General features: G+C 35.7%; 1 protein-coding gene across 1 annotated transcript in view; it reads left to right on the plus strand.

Annotated features, from left to right (window-relative positions):
- Positions 1-1,246: 1,246 nt before the first annotated feature.
- The window catches only part of LOC105834479 (relaxin receptor 1), a 39,485-nt gene continuing 21,550 nt past the window's right edge, over positions 1,247-19,181 (plus strand). Inside the window, exons 1-21 of the mRNA XM_036285803.1 lie at positions 1,247-1,926; positions 2,445-2,564; positions 3,129-3,194; positions 3,610-3,712; positions 3,880-3,951; positions 4,045-4,116; positions 4,189-4,332; positions 5,063-5,131; positions 5,210-5,281; positions 5,365-5,436; positions 5,876-5,947; positions 6,207-6,278; positions 6,505-6,576; positions 6,885-6,955; positions 7,099-7,260; positions 7,726-7,871; positions 8,250-8,400; positions 8,557-8,686; positions 9,070-9,260; positions 9,497-9,658; positions 9,737-9,878. Coding sequence (XP_036141696.1) covers positions 1,839-1,926; positions 2,445-2,564; positions 3,129-3,194; positions 3,610-3,712; positions 3,880-3,951; positions 4,045-4,116; positions 4,189-4,332; positions 5,063-5,131; positions 5,210-5,281; positions 5,365-5,436; positions 5,876-5,947; positions 6,207-6,278; positions 6,505-6,576; positions 6,885-6,955; positions 7,099-7,260; positions 7,726-7,871; positions 8,250-8,400; positions 8,557-8,686; positions 9,070-9,260; positions 9,497-9,658; positions 9,737-9,878 — 2,249 coding nt within the window. The 5' untranslated portion in view covers positions 1,247-1,838. The remainder of the gene's footprint in view (positions 1,927-2,444; positions 2,565-3,128; positions 3,195-3,609; positions 3,713-3,879; positions 3,952-4,044; positions 4,117-4,188; positions 4,333-5,062; positions 5,132-5,209; positions 5,282-5,364; positions 5,437-5,875; positions 5,948-6,206; positions 6,279-6,504; positions 6,577-6,884; positions 6,956-7,098; positions 7,261-7,725; positions 7,872-8,249; positions 8,401-8,556; positions 8,687-9,069; positions 9,261-9,496; positions 9,659-9,736; positions 9,879-19,181) is intronic.

The raw sequence follows: 19,181 nt of genomic DNA on the forward strand, positions 1-19,181 counted from the left end.
TTTTTTTCAGCATTGCTCATCATGCTTAAACATTCGTTATAATTATTTTAATGATTTAACAGAATTATTTTATTAGATCTAGCTAATTTTTTAGATGTTTTTCAGAAAAATTATTCTTTTTGTGTAAAAATGACTTTATTATAAAATGTTGTATAATATGACTATATTTAATTATTGATAATTTTAAAAATAAACATCTTTATTATTTGCAAGAATCAAAAATTTCATGCATTTTCTCGAATCGCTAATGATTCTTCCCAATTTGAAATTGAACTACGTGAGGATTCTCGAGAGAGCCAAGAAGTACGTCGTGGACATCTTTACGATCTGCAACTGAGTGCAGCTGCATCATGCCTCTTAATTCTACCCTTTGCAGTTTATTTATAGGTAAATTAAATGAACCAGAAACACAAAGCAGTCGCGCTTCAGATATCCATAATTGTCCTATTGGAAACATTCGCGAAGATCATCAGAATTACTGTACTGAACATTTCCAGGGAAAAGATGTAAAACTTTCCGGCCGTTAAGTATAACGGCTTTCACGATCGAGCAATGCATATCATTAGAAGACGTGCTTGTACCTATGGCATTTTACATCCGTACTGTAAAATAACACCTGATCGAAAATCACGTTCTAAAGTATGACATACTAAATCAACACTTTTCCTTAAATTATATGTTTATTAAATTTTTTTCTCTTTTATTAATTATTTCAAAACTAAATAAATTTGAAATTATATTGAAACAAATTAAGGTTATTTTTTAAACATTTCTTTAATGTGTCAAAATTACGTTACAAAAATTTAAAGTTTATAATATTCAGAGTTGAGTAAATTAATATTTTTTTTATACATGGAATTAAGATATTAATATAGATTAACAAGCAAATTGTGTAAACGAGGAATTATTTCATTTGTTTAAACAGTAATCTTATCTGATTCTTTTAGCCAATTTAAATACTAAATTCTATTAAATGTTAGATTTTTAATAAAATTACTTGAAAGCGAGAGGGTTTAAATTATGGTTAAAAATCCTACATTTTTATAATATACTCGGTCAGAATGTGCAATTAAAAAAATTGGTATTTGAAACACTATGAACCCAAAGAGCTTTGATGTTTAGGCTAATGTAATTTAACATTTCATTTCGTTTACATTTATTTTTCAAAAATGTATTAGGAATTTTTTAATTATTAGCTTATTTTTAGAACTTGGTTATTTGTATGACAGATTTATTTGATTTAAAATATTGTCCTATTTTTTACAACAGCAATTTGAATGTATATTTATTTATTACTATATTGATTAAGAAATAATTCTTTACGAAACCTTATATGTTATCTTATAAGTCGTTAAAACGATGGGATGCGGCATTCATAATATAATACTGCAAAAAATTAAGAATTCTGTAGCCTTTATGGTAAGTTTTATTTACCTACGTTACTATACTTATAGGCAAAGGAAATGGTTAGTCAGAGGATTGAAATATATATATATATGTGTGTGTGTGTGTGTGTGTATGTGTGGGGTGTGTGTGTGTGTAATACGAAGAAAAGCTTCTCAAGGATCGACGAAGAGCGCGTGTGCAATGCATTGAAGCTTACATCATGAGCAAACGAATACAACAGTTAGTATCCTGCGTGTTAACTAGCTACACAGCACATGTAAAATCTCTAGTGTAATGACTAGAGTACGAAAATTGTTTATTCAATATTTAAATGTTAATTACGATTGAGGAATGTGAAAATATATATTTCAGATAAAAAATAATATAAATATTATAATAATTAAACATAGCTAAGCTTAGTAAACAGGGGATATCCAATATATTAAAAAATTATGAGATACAGGTACATCGTTTTTGTTGGTGCATCACTAATTACAACACTCTGCGTGCTTTCTGGACTTATGTACTATTTTAATCAAGGTACGATTACTTAAAATACACACAAAGATTTATTTTAAGCGCGTGGATCTCTTTTTTGTTTTCTGCATAGAATTTTCCCAGATTCCTTATTTTTATAAGACATTTTAACAGTTATTCAATTGTGTACCGTCTATTGCATAAAATATTTATTATTAATAATTATACACAATATCTTTCTTTGTAGCGTAGCAGATCGTAAGTGATATGAAGTATTTGAACATCGTCGAATATACTTAGACTACTTAACTATTTTTCTATTCCTTAGCACGTACGTGCTAATGTTTTTAAAGATAAAAATATGTCCTTCGAGCTATGGCACAAAATAGCATTATTAGAATGTTTCCATAAATAAAAACGATAGTACGTTAAATAACCATTGTCTGAATACGTGATAAATTGCACGTGATAAACAACTTTGTGGAAAAAAGATTTTTATCAGCTGCATGATAAAGTTTACTAAGAAAATGTAATAGATACATCTACAGCTTTGAAAAATTTTTGTGTGTTTGATATTACAGACAAGTGTCCTATCGGGACATTCCAGTGTCTTAATAGCACCATGTGCATGCCGCAACGTAGCTGGTGCAATGGCGTATCGGATTGTCCGTACAGCGACGATGAATCCACAGAAAATTGTTGTGTGTTCCAAATATCATTTACATTTATGTTTATTACAGCTTTGAAGTCTTTTTATTTATACTCAAAACTTTGCTTATGATTCTCTATAGTTAGTTGCATAATCCGTATAAACAAATTCGATTATTTCATGAAAAATTAATTATTTGTTATTTTATAAACATTTTAATCCTTAACCGAGCGAAACGTTACATAATGGAATTTAAACCTCGAAGGTCTATATTATTATACAGGCAAAAATTTTTTTTAAATTAAATTTTTCGGTACTAAAAAACGATAATAAAACCACTTATATTTAACAAATTTGACAAATTCCTTGAATTGGTCAAAGAACTTAATGCCACACGCATAAAACATTTTAAAAAATTATCTTAAAAAATAATCTCTTGCTTTTAAAGATTTCTCTCTCTTTGCTTGGTTAAGGGTTAATAATGACACATGTTTATTATCTTAGCAACATTTATTAGCTTATATTTATTATAACTCTTATCACACTTGAGAAGGAGAAAGATTATCCTGATTTGTATATTTTCAAAACTTCTTTAATCGACAAATTTGCTGCATAGTTGACATGCATGGAAACTGGGATTGGTTTATAAAAGAAAGAGACTGGGGAAACTCGAAGAATTGTGGTAAATTCATAAAGTAATAAATAGGGAGAGGTTGCCAATACATCCTAAGTCTCACGTTGCATGTTGCGTTTTTACCAAAAAATGCTTTACAATCCTCATATACATTAAATTGTAAATATTTGGTACAAATTACTTACATTAAAGAAAAAGATAAGGGAAATGTAATCTACTATATCAGTTTCTTAGACATTCATTTTTTATTATATTGTGAGGACATTAATACAAAATATGAAATATTATAAAAACTGCTGTACTATCTGATAGAAGATGCTTTATAGTTAAGTTGAAGTCAAAATTTCATTTTTATCTATTGTTTAAGAACTGAACTCAAAAATGAAGTGAGATGTCAGTATTGGTGACCTTTGTCTACGTAATATTTGCAAGGGTTAAACATTTTTATATCTTTCATTCGCAGATATATTCGATGCTTCAGCTAAATGCACTTACGATGAGTGTCGCGCGACTTGTATAAATTACACCGATGTACCCAAAAATTTGTCATCGAACATCACAGCAATGTACGCTTTACAAAAAATGTTTTATGTTATCATTTTTATATACAGCATAATTAACATTAGCTGTTAATTTGGAACAAATAATTTGCTCAGTAAAGTTACGGATAGATTTAAATCGGTTAAATGTTTTCTGAATAATTATTAATTACTAATACCGATGTATTTTGCAGTTTCTTAACCGACAACTTGCTTACGCACTTATCACGCGATGCGTTATCGAGATATCCGGAGATACGCTTGTTGTAAGTTGTCTTTGCTACACGACGCCTTTGCTTCAAGATATGCAGGATACATACAAAACTTTATAAAGCCTTAAGTTACATCTGTGATTTTAGATATCTTGATAATAACAATATAATCAAGTTAGAAAAAGGAGTCTTCCTTCATCAGCCTGAATTGTTTTGGTTGTGAGTACCTCTTAAATTAGGTAACACTTGGAAAGGTTTCCATATAATGAAACTTGTTTATGTTATGTACAGAATCCTTACAAATAATAGCATCAGCGAAATACTATCGGGACACTTAACGGGACTGAATAAATTAGAAACTCTACTACTGGATCAAAATAAAATTGCGACGGCAGATTTTTCTGACCTGGAAGACAGCACTGCTGCTTACTTCATGTAAAATGTCTCAGTATAGAGTTAATTTATTTTACTACTATTATGATAAACCACTAAAAATTATGAACGATATCAATCTCTTTACTTTTCATCATTTATTGTGAAATAAATACTTGCTCGCTAATCATCGCGTCACATATTTAGTATTCTTTTTACTTAATATGCTATATACTTATTTAATAGAGATAACTTATTCAACATAGATAACATTATTATTTGAATTTTTCTCTATTTGAAATATCGTTCTACTTATATCGCTAGTATTGTTCATAAATTTCAGAGATATATAATTCACGTTATATATTATGAATCATAAAACTTAAAATCAAGCCACTGATTTCCGAGTAGTCTAATCCACGTGTGATAAGTATGCTTATTATTTACTGTATATATAATCATTGCGTCAGTCTAGAGCGCATCGAAAATGTAGATCCGTCTGCAGATTGCTTCCTTGCTTGCGTATGGCAATTTCGCGATAACTTGAATAGGAGACGACATGCAAATCCCATGGAATCAGATTGAAACAAAGTACAGTTAATTATAGAAATTTATCAGTGTCGTCTCTTTTCGTAAAAAAATTAATTTTCCATGTGTCGTTACACTTTTTCTTATTTATAAGAATCGCTGTTAACAATTAGCAAGGTAGCTATTAGTAGGATGCGTCGCCCATAATCACTGAAATTGATTAATAATAGATGTTAATCTTGGATCTTTTTTTATTTACAAATAGAAATCTAAGTAAGAACATGTTGACGACGTCCGCTTTGAAGCTACCACGATTGCCGGCGTTGACAGAAATGTAAGTACTATATACGTACATATACGTATTTAATGAAAATAGAAAATGTGCGTCCGATTTTCCAAAGTCGCATTTCAGAATACTAGACGGAAACTACTTCGAGTCGATAACGGAAGATCTATTCGCCGGATGCCCCGCATTGAAATCACTGTACGTACGTAAGTAGATTACGGAAGCGATTACTGTCATTGTTAATAAGATTCATGCGAGCTAACGGCTCAACGATGATTCAGGAGTATGGAGGACAATAGCGTAAGCAGCATCGACGAGAATGCGTTTCGGAATTTGCAACAACTTGTTGAGCTGTAAGTGCATAAATGTTAATGTGACTCGGTTTCAAGTTAACGGTACCGGCGTTCGGTTATTGTAACCACGGGATAAAATACCTCGCGTCGTTCCGATTATCGATTCAATATTATTATGTCAAGTCGCGCGAGATCGGTTTCCTTTTAAGGTAACTTCCTGTGTTTTCATTCTAATCGGGCGATACAGATATAATTAAACGCAGTATTTAACTTTTTACCGCCGTGTCCATTTCTTTACACAATTATAACTCGCATCTGTTCAACGTTGAAGTATTGAAGATTTATTACCGTGCAACAGACGATGACGCAGATACAGTTACAAGTTGGAAACTGCATTTTATCTTGAACGTTATTAATGATAAAATCTACTGCATCTAATGGCTTGACTATAAATCAGATATCAACAATCGAACACAATTAAAATACAGTCCTGTTTCAGTAACTTGGCATACAACAGGATAGTCACGATACCGTCAAATGTGTTCCAGCCCGTGAATAATCTGTCGAAGCTGTAAGTACAAATATCCGCGCGATAATCAGCCTTACTCCTATATGTTTGAGTTACGTACGTGCTTGAGGTCTCTCTCTCTCGTTGATACTTAACGCTTAAAGATCTGCTTGCGAAAGTGAACTACGGAAACGTCACGTACCCGCGAGCGCGCAACCGGTTTTAATTATAATTTAAGCTCGCGTTCGTGTAAACTGGAATCTGTTTGAAAATAAGATCCATTACTCCCGGCAGCGCTCGTGATATAATCTCCTTCTTTCAGATTAATCGGTTACAATCCTGTCGTCGAGTTATCAATGACGCTTTTTAATCCATTGAGTAATCTTCGCTCTCTGTAAGCTGAATTATTTTTCCCTTTAAAAACTATCCAACAAGTTTTCCACTTATAATAATATTAATATGGAAATTGATATTATAATGTTAATAAAAATGGAGACTATTGCATGAAATTTTATTAATTTTATAAACACAATTCTTTCTTCTATCAATTTACACCAATGAATAAAATTAATGTAATAGAATAAGTAACCAATTTTTATTATAAACATATGAAATTTCAGAAATGTTGAGGATCTGAACATGGATAATATGGATAAAAACGCATTCAATGTGTTTCCAAGACTCGATTTTGTGTATGTTTCTGTTCTGATTATTTATAATGTATATCGTAACTTTCTTTGAATAAAGATAAGAACTTATAATATTTAAAATCGTTAAAAAGCAAATAATTTAGATGTATTCAAATTTTTTTTACTAAATCTTAGATTTTAATATCTCAACATATTATATATATTTCTCGTGAACCAATTAGCTTTAGACTTGAGAAATAGAAAATAATATTAAAAATACACTTTATAATTTTTAAATTTATTAATTTTTTTATTTCAAGTTTTAATAATTTAATTGAAATTATAATAACAGGAGATAACAAATGTTTCAGATATTTCAAGAAATTTCACTACTGCATGACTTACGCGCCGAAGGTGAAGAAATGTAGACCCACTAGCGATGGTAAGACGTACGTCGCGATTAGATAAAATTGCTGCTCAAATTGCAGGAACGACTGATTGATTCAATATTGAAATAAACGCGACAAGATGCATGCTAAGAAAGATGACTCAATGTTCTCTCTCTTTCTCTTTTTTTTTTTTAAGGTGTGTCATCGATGTCACATTTGTTGGACAAGCCTCTGTTAAGGGCTGCCGTCTGGAGCGTATCTTGTGTCACTTGTCTGAGTAATAGCCTTGTTCTGTGGGGGAGATACACCGCCAGAGATGAAAATCAAGTTCTAAGTATTATTATCAAAAATCTTGCAGGTAATATTACGCAAACATGATCTTAATGAGATATTTGGAATTAAAAAAGAAATTAAGTATCTCGAAAATTTAAAGTAACGAAATAGTTTTTAAACATTATAGGACAAATAATTATATCAAAATAGAGAGAGATGAAATAAGATAATAATTTTCTGATTTTATAGTCTAAATGCTATTTGTCCTTTTGACAATACACCAATTTTTTTTTATCATTTTAAATTTTTTAACATTTTAATAGCCGCTTACTGCTGTTTTAGTATCACATAGTTAGACATAGACACAATATAACGACACCGTAAATAATCCCTATTCAAATGATTCGTGGGATGTACCGAATCACGAAGTGCACGCGAGTTATCATAGTTTGCGGTTCATAACAAAGCGCAACGCGATGATCGATCGAGCATATTAATGCTGAGCTCACTATAAATCACTGGGCGGTAAAGTCACGTAATCCTTTTATAGTGTCCGACATGTTGATGGGAATATACCTCCTCGTAATCGCCATAGCAGACGCGCGGTTCCGCGATAACTACAAAGAGGAAGCAAGTACGTGGATGTCCTCATGGCCCTGCACACTTCTCGGAGCGTTAGCAATGACATCATCCGAGGTATGCACATTAACACCTTGCTGAATCCCACAATTTTCAATTCGCAACGTACAATTGCTATTTAACGGTACTATTTATAATGACCGCTTACGCTACTATTCAGCGAAATCCGTGACAAAGTCGACACATGTCACCGATATTGTGTCAATCAGCGATAGTACATTTAGCTTACGCGATTTAATTATTAAGACATTTGCGATTTTATTGCTCAAATAAATATCGCAGTTTTCTTGAAACGAGTTCAGTAGATTTAACTTCCTCTCTTTATGCGATTTTAATTTCTTTGAATAGCAATATTACAGTTAAACGTAAATTAAAATTGGAGGACACTTAAAAAAGTCGAAAATTAAAATAGATGATCGTAAATTGTTCAACAAGGTATCCGTGCTCATCCTGTCGTTTATGTCCGTGGAACGATTTATTCTGATCTCAGCACCTTTGAAGTGTCATCGCGCTATGACATCTCAAGCTGCGTCCTCATCGATGATCGTCATCTGGATAGTTGGACTCATCATCGCTCTCGTGCCAGGTTTGTTTACGTGAAAGAAAAAAACTTAACTTTTTTTTAATTTTTTGTTAATTCTTTTTTAATTTAATTTAATAAACCTGAAGATCTTTTTGTAAGAAAATACAAAATTTTTCATAATTGTTTAATTATTACGATAATTTTCTCTGGATTTGAAAGTCATCCATTGGAGAAGCAGCACAAGATTCTACGGTGTCAATGGAATGTGCTTTCCTCTACATATAGACGATCCATATCTCTTAGGCTGGGAATATTCAGCTTTTATCTTTCTGGGACTTAATCTTATCGGGTAAACGGCACATTATTACAAGAATTGTAATAATTTCTTGTACCATAGATTGAATTTTGCGATATGAAATTAGGTGTTACCTTTAAAACCATCTTTTAATTTATCGACTATATATTCTTTGACTTTTCGATTATGCAACAAAATTTGTAAACTTTATTTAGAAAGATTGAATCCAAATAATTTTTAGAGTTAGTCCCACGTTGCGTAATTACATCTAGTCATAAATATCAGAATTTTCGAGTAAATTGTGTAAACATTTGTTATAAAAAATTTAATCAACGTAGGTATATCGCGGACTCGATCGATTCTCATTTTGTGATTGCCACATAATGTTACATCGAAAGAAGAGAGCCTTGAAAGGCTATCATTGCGTTCATTTGCAGATTGATGATTATCGGCTACGTTTACGTTGCCATGTTCACCAGCATCTGGAGAACACGTCGTGCCACGCCGTTGTCGGTCGGCGATTCCGAGTTCGCCCTCAGATTCTTCCTAATCGTGTTGACAGACGCAGCATGCTGGGCACCGATTATAGCGTTGAAAATTCTCGCCATGATGAAATACCCCGTGCCACGTAAGCAGAAACGCTTAATGCGAGTTTTCGCCTTCCCACCGACTCGTTTCCATTGCAGCATCGTATCTGTTACAGTCTTTGCACGCAAATATGATACAAATCTTATACTTTATTCGTTTAATATACTCTGGTTTTATCATAATGTGCACCAAAAAATGAATAAAATATTAACTTCTTTATTTTTTAGTTAAATTTAAATAATTTAATGTTAATAAATTGGCAAAATTTATATATAGCTGACCTTCACGCTTGGATAGTGATTTTTATTCTGCCGGTCAACAGCGCGGTCAATCCGCTGTTGTACACATTTACCACGCCGAAATTTCGCGAAAGATTCAACGAGGGTTGGCTTGTTGGAAAAGTGCGCAACTACATGTCGAGAAAACACTCCAGACAAGGTTTGTGTTCTGATGTGAGTAATTTTTTGTAATTGCTTGAACTCTCTACTCACAAATCTTTTGTTACTTTTATTACAGATTCACAGACATCATCTACTATCAATAAAACCACGATTACCGATAGGAACATAATACAGCCAATCTGGAAAGAATATAACGAAGATAGAAAGAGCACACCACCCTTGCTTGATTGTGATGACGAAAATGCTCGATCTGAGAGGTAAGACTGAAATTTTTGTTTATTAATTATATCGCGGTTTTTATCATACGATATATAAATTACTGACACTGTGTGATATTCATATATTGAAAAAGAAAATTTTTATGAATTGACAAATTATAATTTGAACTAAACTCAATTTAGATTACGTCATGAAAATAATTTCTCATAACGTGCTACGAGAAATTATTATTTGCTCCTTAACACACTGATGCAAAAGGTATATTTCTGTTTCTTTTTATTCTCTCTTATAAGATAGCGCTATTGTTTATGAATATGCGCTGCTCTCGTATCTCTTCGGCTCTGCTAATGCCATTTCGCTAGAAACAACTCGGCAAGAAGCTTTAGCTTAGATATCGAGCTCTTATTCTTGCTTCCCGAGAGATTAGCCGTAAGAAAGGTACCCAGAATACGCCGCGTTTCTGAATGTATTGTTTCGCGCATGGGTGATCCCGGCATGCGGATATTTCAATTGTACGAACTCTGATGGCCCCCGACGGAGTATCCACCCACGGAGCAGAGAAATCGTGCTCGAAAACGTACATAAATTATTTTCCGACGAAGTCGGAAACGCGCGAAACGCGCCCCGAAAAATTTACGACATCGATTCTGATGTACCGGCAAATCATGCTCCGCCGATGTGGCACCGTTATGCCGGGTCAGCGCCACTTGTTCCGTATTATTATTGCGAGATGAGAAATTTATCTTCGAGCACACGGGCGTGACTTTTTAACGGCTCCACCGTTGTACGATCTAAAACGGGCACTACATCACTCAAATATACTCGATTAGTCGGTGTAAAACCATCGGTCGGCGCGGCCATCCCCTGAGACGACTTACGAAGCGATGATAAATGATAAAGAAAGCAAGGAATTACTGATAATTAATTGCCACCTTCGTGAGGACACGCGATGTTGTTTCTCTTCGCCTTTGTTGTCACATTAAATTTAAGTGCGGCACACTGAGTTATTAAATTGTCATAATTATAAGAAGAAGCAGAATGTCAAATGATTAAGAGAGTTAGTACTCTTCTGAAATAATAATATATAAGAATGGAGATAGTGTTTTGTAGAGAATTTCTGCACAAATAAATAATAAAATTCATTTACGACATAATCATAGCATCCTTTTTCTTTATAAAAAAGAAAGAAAGTCTATAACGATGATACAGAAGGAAAATACTTTAAAAGTTTAAAAGTTCGCATTAAACAAAGAATGACATCCCGATGTATATAACTTGAAGAAGTCTTTTCGCAAAAAGAAAAGTTGAAAGGTGAAAAGTAGAAATAAAATGGACTAACATGCTTATTCATACATCCGCTTGCGAATGAACTCCTCAGTAATCCATTAAAACGCGCGGAGATATAAACAGCGAGAGATGCAACGATATCCGACTTCCAACTTTCGGAGGGTTACAGTCGGCCGTAAATCATGCGAACGACCAAGAAAAATGCATCTCGCGAGCACTCTACGATCTACCGGCACGTGGGTTGGCTCTTACGCGATATAATGTGTAATTTATGGCGGATGGCCAATGGTAAGGTCCCGTTAAGGGGCCTCGATACTTCGCCCGAGAGACAGACCGCCTTTTAGGACTGACTTTTCTTCCGCCTTAAGCTGCTAAGATTTCTTCGGCTACAATACAATTACACCACGACGTGGGCGGATATGCGTTATACGATCGTCCACGAAATCGTCTCGGAATAAAAAGAAGTCAAACATCTCGCCACAGTGATGTAGGCAAGTGAGGTAGGCAAGCCAATATGACGTATTGGTGCAAATATATCGTTGAATTATCGAGTCATGGTCTAAACAAAAACTGCGATATTTGCGAGGGCCTTTTTTTGTCCGAAAAAAAGGCGAAAAGTAAAATGTTCCTTTGTATCCGGACAATTTAGTACTATAACTGTAAATGCATCTCTTTTTGCAAAACGTCCCAAAAGGTATTTATATTAAATATATATAATAATTCGTTATTTATTTTATTTAATTAACCATGTGATTTTTATTGATACATAAATATTGTTGAGAAATCATCATTAATTTCCCATAATGGAAATAATTAACAAATTTCCAATATTAATACTTTTAATGTTTTTAACGTAAATTAGCTCTTGTGTATATTAATTATAACGAGCGCGATTCCAATTGATGTACATGACACAAAGAATTTTCTAAGATACGACAATAGTGCCGAAGCACCGACCGGAAGGCAGGGAACATAAAGAAGAGAATTTCCAATGAGAAAGAGAACGTACAATGTATACACATAGTGTCGCATAGCAAGAATTGTTATAGCTCTTGGCAAGATAGAGAAGGATATTTTGCACGCACGCACATACGCACGCATACTACACAAAGCGAAAGCGAACAAGATCGTAACCTTCCGAAGGCCTTCTCGAGAATCGCTCCGGGTGAGTACCTGTCAGTAGCATAGAATGCAGATGAAAAAGACTGAAATATCATGGAGCTTTTTAAAGTCAACATATTTAACATATAAATATCAGTCCAATGATATTTTGACGAAAAGAAATTTGAATGCAATAAAATATAATCTATTTTTTATTCTATTTTTTTTTATATAAATGTAATACTGGACAATATTAAATTAGCCAGTAATTATTACTTGTTAAGTATTAAAAATACCAACAACAGTGATTTTAATACTTAAAATAAATATTAATTACTGCCCAGTGTTACATTTCTATACGAGATCTTCTAAGACCTGGAAGCATCAAGACTTATGAAAACATTCAGTAAATATATTTTTCAAATAATTATTTAATCCCATTAATTTCCAAGTGGAACCGAGAGAGAGAGAGAAAGAAATACGATTAAATTTGATCGAACGCATATGCCTGTTCGTATATAGGCCCCAACAATGGAGAGGTCTTGAAAACGTTAATAAAGTCTCGAACAGATCGCTCGCCAATCTACGAAATTGGCCGGCGCGATTCGCAAAGAGTTAAAGACGGCCATCAGACAATCTCCGGCGCGAAATCGATGCGAAAGAGCCGCCCGCGCTACGGATCTTCCTTTCCACAATTATAGGGTATAAAAATTCTTTCGGATTTCAGTCACGCGAGCGCAGGCTGCACTCGGTCCGCGGGAAGGAAGATTTACGTGCGAGACGGTAATTGGCGCCGGTTCGGATTTTTACAGCGTGGAGGATCCCCTCGGATACAGTTTCCCGCGATAAGGGAATGCAAAAGATAGCGCTCCGACTAAGATGTCAGAGAGCATACCCGGTTAACTGTGGTATTTACGTTCCAGCGCGATTGTCGGGTGACGCTGGGCAATAGTGAAAGCCGAATGTAGGAGTCTTTCTTTTCGTCGTAGACCGTGATTATATTATTGCGCAATACGTTATGTGCACGCCCAACATCGCGCGCGATATCATAAATACTTTACGTACATTACAATACGTGTACGTTGTAGGAAAGATTTTCTAAGTCTGTACGAACTCGACCGACGTAATTCAATTGCCGTGCATATTACCATTAAGCTTTCAACCCCTCCCTCCCTCTCTCCTTGAAGTGGCGATTCCAATTATACGGACAAATTTCGAAGACTTGGAAATTCCATTATCGGCGAGATAATGCGGTCGTACAGCGCGTAAAAAGGAAACTAACGTTACGATAACAGATTACGCGTCATCCATCTATTCCTCAGATACATTCGTACGTAATATCCATCGATTTCTCGGAGAATATTCTGTCGATTTATAAATACGTGCCGGAAGCGCGCTCTAATGAACCCTGGTGATCGTCGATCGACGCGATACTCCTGTCGATCATATACATATACCTTTGGTACCGTACAAAGAATCGTTCGAGATCACAGCAACAGTGATGAGACCAACGCGCGTGTTCGCCTATTACATTCTATTACATGAATTATGTTCATTACGCTCGGGGATAGTCGAAGAACGGTAGGCGAGATTGACGGGAAATAGATGATAATACTATTATCGATCGCCAATATGTATATCTAATAATCATACGTACAGTAAACGTATAATAATAAGTCGCAAATAATTAGATCGCGATAATGCTCCTGGGAGGGCACGGTCGTAAATCATTTGCGCAACTGCAGCGTAATGATTTTACATCGGCATTGTTATTTATTGCATTTTACCTACCCTGAGAAAAAAATGTTAACTTGACAAAATTTTGTCAACTAAATTAAATTTCTTCAGTTCAACTATTTACGCAATCAGCTGAAATACTTAAACTTTAATTCAAATATTTATATAATTGATTGAAATATATAAGTACTTGAATTAAATAAATTTAATTCAATTGAAAAAAATTTAGTCAAATTAGCAAATTGTTTTTAAATGTGTGTACGCATCAATTTTCTTATATCGAAAAATTAGCTGCTTTAACTTTCGTTGAGCTTTCGTATACATAAAAGGTGAAAAAGCAATTAGCGCAGCGAAAACAAATACAATATTGCAAAATGTATACGAAAGAAAGCTGGAAATTCCAGACACTCGACAGCGTGTTTGCGAAATGAAATCCATCGGAACCAAGATTTACTCTGGCGTCGCGTGCAAATGCATGCATGTGAGTGAACAACGTAAGGTGTTTGAAGTAGGAAGACAAAAGAAAAGATGGAGAGAGAGAAAGAGAAAGAGAAGGGAGGAGAGGATGAAAAAGCATTGCTTGACACGCTCGCCGACGTATTAAATAACACGACAGCTGCGGAATACGCGGCACCGATACCTCGCTCTCCTCTCCTCGCACTTCTTTCATATCGTTGCTCGCAAATTATTAACCTTACGCAGCCTCCTCGAGAGCCAGCGAATCGCTACGTGTTTTTTTTTTCCTTTTCTTCGAAGAAAGTTCAGTATTTTTCGAAATCTTAATTTCCCTTCTTTAAATTCTGCAATATAACGTAATTGCAGTACTGAACATGTCAATGGAAATGTTCCATACCTGAGCAAAATAAGGCTTATTTAATTTTTATTTGATTTCTTAAAACCTCTAGTTTTATGAGGATATTAAAATAAAACTGGGAATAAAATCTGTATTTTAAACATTTACAAAAATCGAATATATTTATGAGTTAACAAAAAATTTTTTTTAATTCTGACATTAAGCCGTATTATATTCTAATTCTAATAAATTTATTATTTTCTATGAGAAAGTTAAATTATAATATAAACGATAATAAACGATAAAATAATGTGTATATAATGTATATATAATGCGATTTTTATAAAAATGTTTATCCATGGCGTTGCTGCCAGTTCTAATTTCTCTCTGTCTTCCTACTTTCTATAATATCTTTCAAACATATTAAACTATATTCTAAGCGCCCTTTTTAAGTGGTAAATTTAAAAGCCTTATTTAATGCCAGGCATATCGAATTGCCTTAATAAAAATAAAATTAATAATGTTCGTTGAACGACGATAAACAAATGGGAAAACTCGAGCTTGAATTTCGATCAAAATTTTCTGGCAGAGCCTTGTCATAACAATCACCGCGTGAGAGGCTCATCGCGCTTCGTACGCCGTGACAAAATGCAGAATAATATTAAACCACGGAGCCGTGCCCGAACCCAAGATGGTCCAGAAGAGATCGAAGAGCGATGACGTGAGCCACCGGAATGTCATGCGTGAGGGATGCGTCCGAGTCGAGTGTATCGTGTGGCATCGCGTCACGGTGTCACATTGCCATACCTGTCAATTACAAAACCGTTTCTGCGGTCGGCTGCCCGGCGATGAGCAACATGTCGCGACACGGTCATCGACTCGCGTGCTACAAAAAACCTGGTGTGCACGCACACCCGTGGTCAAACAGCGGTATGCGAAAACGCGTGCGCTCGCGTACTTTACCTAAATATTTGTCATACGTCAAAAGTGTAAAATAGTAAAGTGAGTAAGGTGCAGATAAGTGGGTTAAAACAGTTGAAACGAGGCGCTTTTAATCGGCAAATTAATTTTTCGTCGCAATCGCATTTTAAAATAATCGCGAGCGAGCGCGCGATTTTATTCTCCGCGCGGTATACAATTTCGCTTTGAATTATCCAAATGAATTATTCCGCACTAAACTTTTATCTCGATCGCGAGGCATAACTGTAAAACAACGTGGCGTAAACTCGATAAGCTCGAGTGGAGGAAATCAGTGTCACATCATTCCAGAGCGGAATGCACGAGCGGGTCGGTGTATCCTTGATACCGACGTTCTCCTATCAACGCGGCTTATGACTATTAATTAAAAGCGCGGCAACGCTCGACTCGCGCTTCGGCATTCGCGCGGTCACCGACACGAATGCAGAAGGCGGAGACTCGCATAAACAACCAAGCGGACGGAAATTAATGCGCCGCGCCGGTGCGAAATGCAGCGAAACTATCTGCCATTGCGGATAATTAGTCGGGCGCCGATGCTGGCGCGCGGGGTTGAAACGGGGGGGGGGGGGAGAAAGAAAAAAAGCAACGGCCGAATGCGGAGATCTCGATTTTCCAGCGGAAGCGTTTCAGATAAACGATCGATTCAACGCCGCATTCAACTCGAGAGCAGTAACGGCGTCGAGAGAGAGTTTGGTTCATTACGAATTTCCCGCGTTACATCCAGGAAACCAAATATACACTAAGAAAGACAATTTGTTAATTTATTTGTGTCTGAGTTACTTTTTTGTTTCGGTTAAATGCTTGAGTTGAAATTCAAGTATTTTATGTATTCGAGTTAAATGCATGAATACTTGAACTGAAGAGATTTAGTCAAGTTGAAAAATTTAATCGAATTAATAACTTTTTTTTTCTTAGAGTAGAACGACGGGAGAAATCTTGTTCTTCTAGAATTCTTCTCGCTTTCGAGCCTTCAGTCAAAAAGTATTGGAGGATTATGAAGCCATTCAACATTCAAACTGAAGAGCTCTCGCGATGATAAATCCTCGACGATATAAACAGATAACTGAATCTTGTTTAATTTTCTCTCGCAGGAATTTAAGATATAATCGTTGGAACGGCTAGCCTGGAATATTACAACCGCGACAAAGGATAAACTTTCGTTTAACGGGGGAAAAATCGACTCCGAGTCTCATAATCCGTGGATAAAGGAGACTCGGATAAACCCCGCCGTTTATTCCGCGCGCGCGCGCCACAAATGGCAGCGGCGAAATAATGCTGAAATAATAACCGCAGGTGAACCGTAAAGTTCCAGCCGATACGCGGACGAAGGAACGCAACCGCGGCATAAGCGAGCGAGCAAGAGTCGCGCACGATCTCTTTTCTCACGTCGTGGAAACTCGAGGACGCGGCCTCATACTCTTTCGGTCATTAGCTCGTACCACCGTACGAGGCCTCCCCCCCCCCTCTCTCCCCCTACGCGCGCACACTTATGTATTATTTGCATCCGACGACGTAAGTCCCGATGGCATGCGTACACTCGGACTCGCCAGTGGCCGTCGCAGAATGCAGTCGCGGCGATGCAACGGGCGCGCGTGAGTGCGTATACTTTGCGTGGCGCCCGCCGCCCTAATCATCCCCAGCCGGCCGACCGGCCGGCCGGCTCCGTTCTCTCTGTGCTCTCACTTACCCACTTACTTAAGCCCACGTAAATTGCATCCTTGTAAAAAAAAAAAAAAAGCCCCGCACTGAATTAATCTCCCGACGACCGGCGCGGGGCGACTGGCGTTATAAATATACCGACGGCCCTCTTGGCGTCATCGAGAAAACTCTCCGGGGAAAAACTATGAAAATGCAGACGATTAAAATTCATGGTTTTCTTTCACCGTGACGTAATATGGGAGAAAGAAAGATTTTTTTTTGTAGAATTATACAATTCTTGATTGACAGGTTTTGCACAAATTGTTATATATGAAGGTTTTTCTATCAAGAGAAATCAGACAAGACTTTTTTTTAATTAAATTATTTAATATTGTTGCATCATGAACAATTTTATTCCGATAGGAATTAACAAGGTTTTTTATTTTTTTTTTTGCTTCCTCAATATATTAATTCCTCTTTAATTGCAAAAATTATTATATGTACACCAGAAAGAAACTTAAGAGGATATTCATGTTGGGAACAATTCGTAAAATTTTGTAATTAAAAAATGAGAAAATTATTTATTTATATTTTGAATAATATTTCCTTCTTTACATCTTTTGTAGTTATTAATATCATGATGTGATATCATAAAAAAGGATAAATGTAAAACATAGAATCATTCATTCAAGATTGTTTCATATCTGATTATGAACTTTAGACTCGTAATTAGAAAGAGGAAGCTAATTAATTAGAGCCTTCCTTAATTACGTTCTCATAGTTTACCTTAAGTTTCGAAAATTTAGATAATTGCAGAACCTTAAATCACGCGCGGATGATTTATGTTGGCTTTGTTCTTCTTCATTCAGTATCGTCAAATTAGCCACAAAAGCCTTCATTGAGATGCGCTTATCAGCTAAATTCTGAGCTATCGCGATCTATCTTCGCACATCTGGATTCGCGGTGTGCTCGTGTAGTTTCTCACTTTTCGTCTCACACCGAGCTCGAACGAGACGCGAACGAGGCTCTCTTAGTGACTTAACGGTACCTCCTAAAGAACAGATCATGGCATTGTTCCAGCGGCAGTGCTTTCGCAGTCAAACTCGTTTCGAGTAAATCTCTCGCTAGTCGCAGTATCCTTACACCATCAAGAGCGAGTGAGTACTGAGATGATGAAAATTCTTCCAAAGCAGTTTCGCCACCGTTTAATCTCGCGAAAATAATTTTCATATTATTACGGCATGCCAGACATAAGAATGAAAAATAATATATACGAAAGGTACGAAGGCAACGTAGGAGATGTATAAATGGATTCGCGATCGTCGTCGTCCCGGGGCGATATTTTAATCTCGAAAAAAAAAAGTCGTCTGATTATCATCAATCGAATTAAAATGTAAATGCGCATAAAATATGCGGTCTTAAATCGAATAATGCACGAAGGAAAAACTCTTGCAGAGAATTACAGCGAGGTAGAAAAAGATTGCCCCGGAGTAATTCCATTACGACCCTTGGAGGTTCAGAGGGCTAGAAGGGTCAATCACATTTCTTCGTGACCGGAGTTCCCAGGTCTCCTCTCAAGTACGTAAACGGAAGAAACGCTGACGGGCAAAGTGGCTAAAGGTTGCCGTAGTACTTTCACCATCTGGCGCGAGTAAGTTTGGAATGCTAGATTACCATTAGAGTGCGCCACGCCGATATCTCTTGCCTCTCACAGTTGAATTATGAATCGCTTTATTTATTTAATTATCTTCATTTGAACTCCGAAGAAATCCATTGCATCATTATTCATTAGGTATTTTTCATGCAT

The sequence above is a fragment of the Monomorium pharaonis genome, chromosome 4, assembly GCF_013373865.1.
Source record: "Monomorium pharaonis isolate MP-MQ-018 chromosome 4, ASM1337386v2, whole genome shotgun sequence".
In the NCBI taxonomy this organism is placed as follows: domain Eukaryota; kingdom Metazoa; phylum Arthropoda; class Insecta; order Hymenoptera; family Formicidae; genus Monomorium; species Monomorium pharaonis.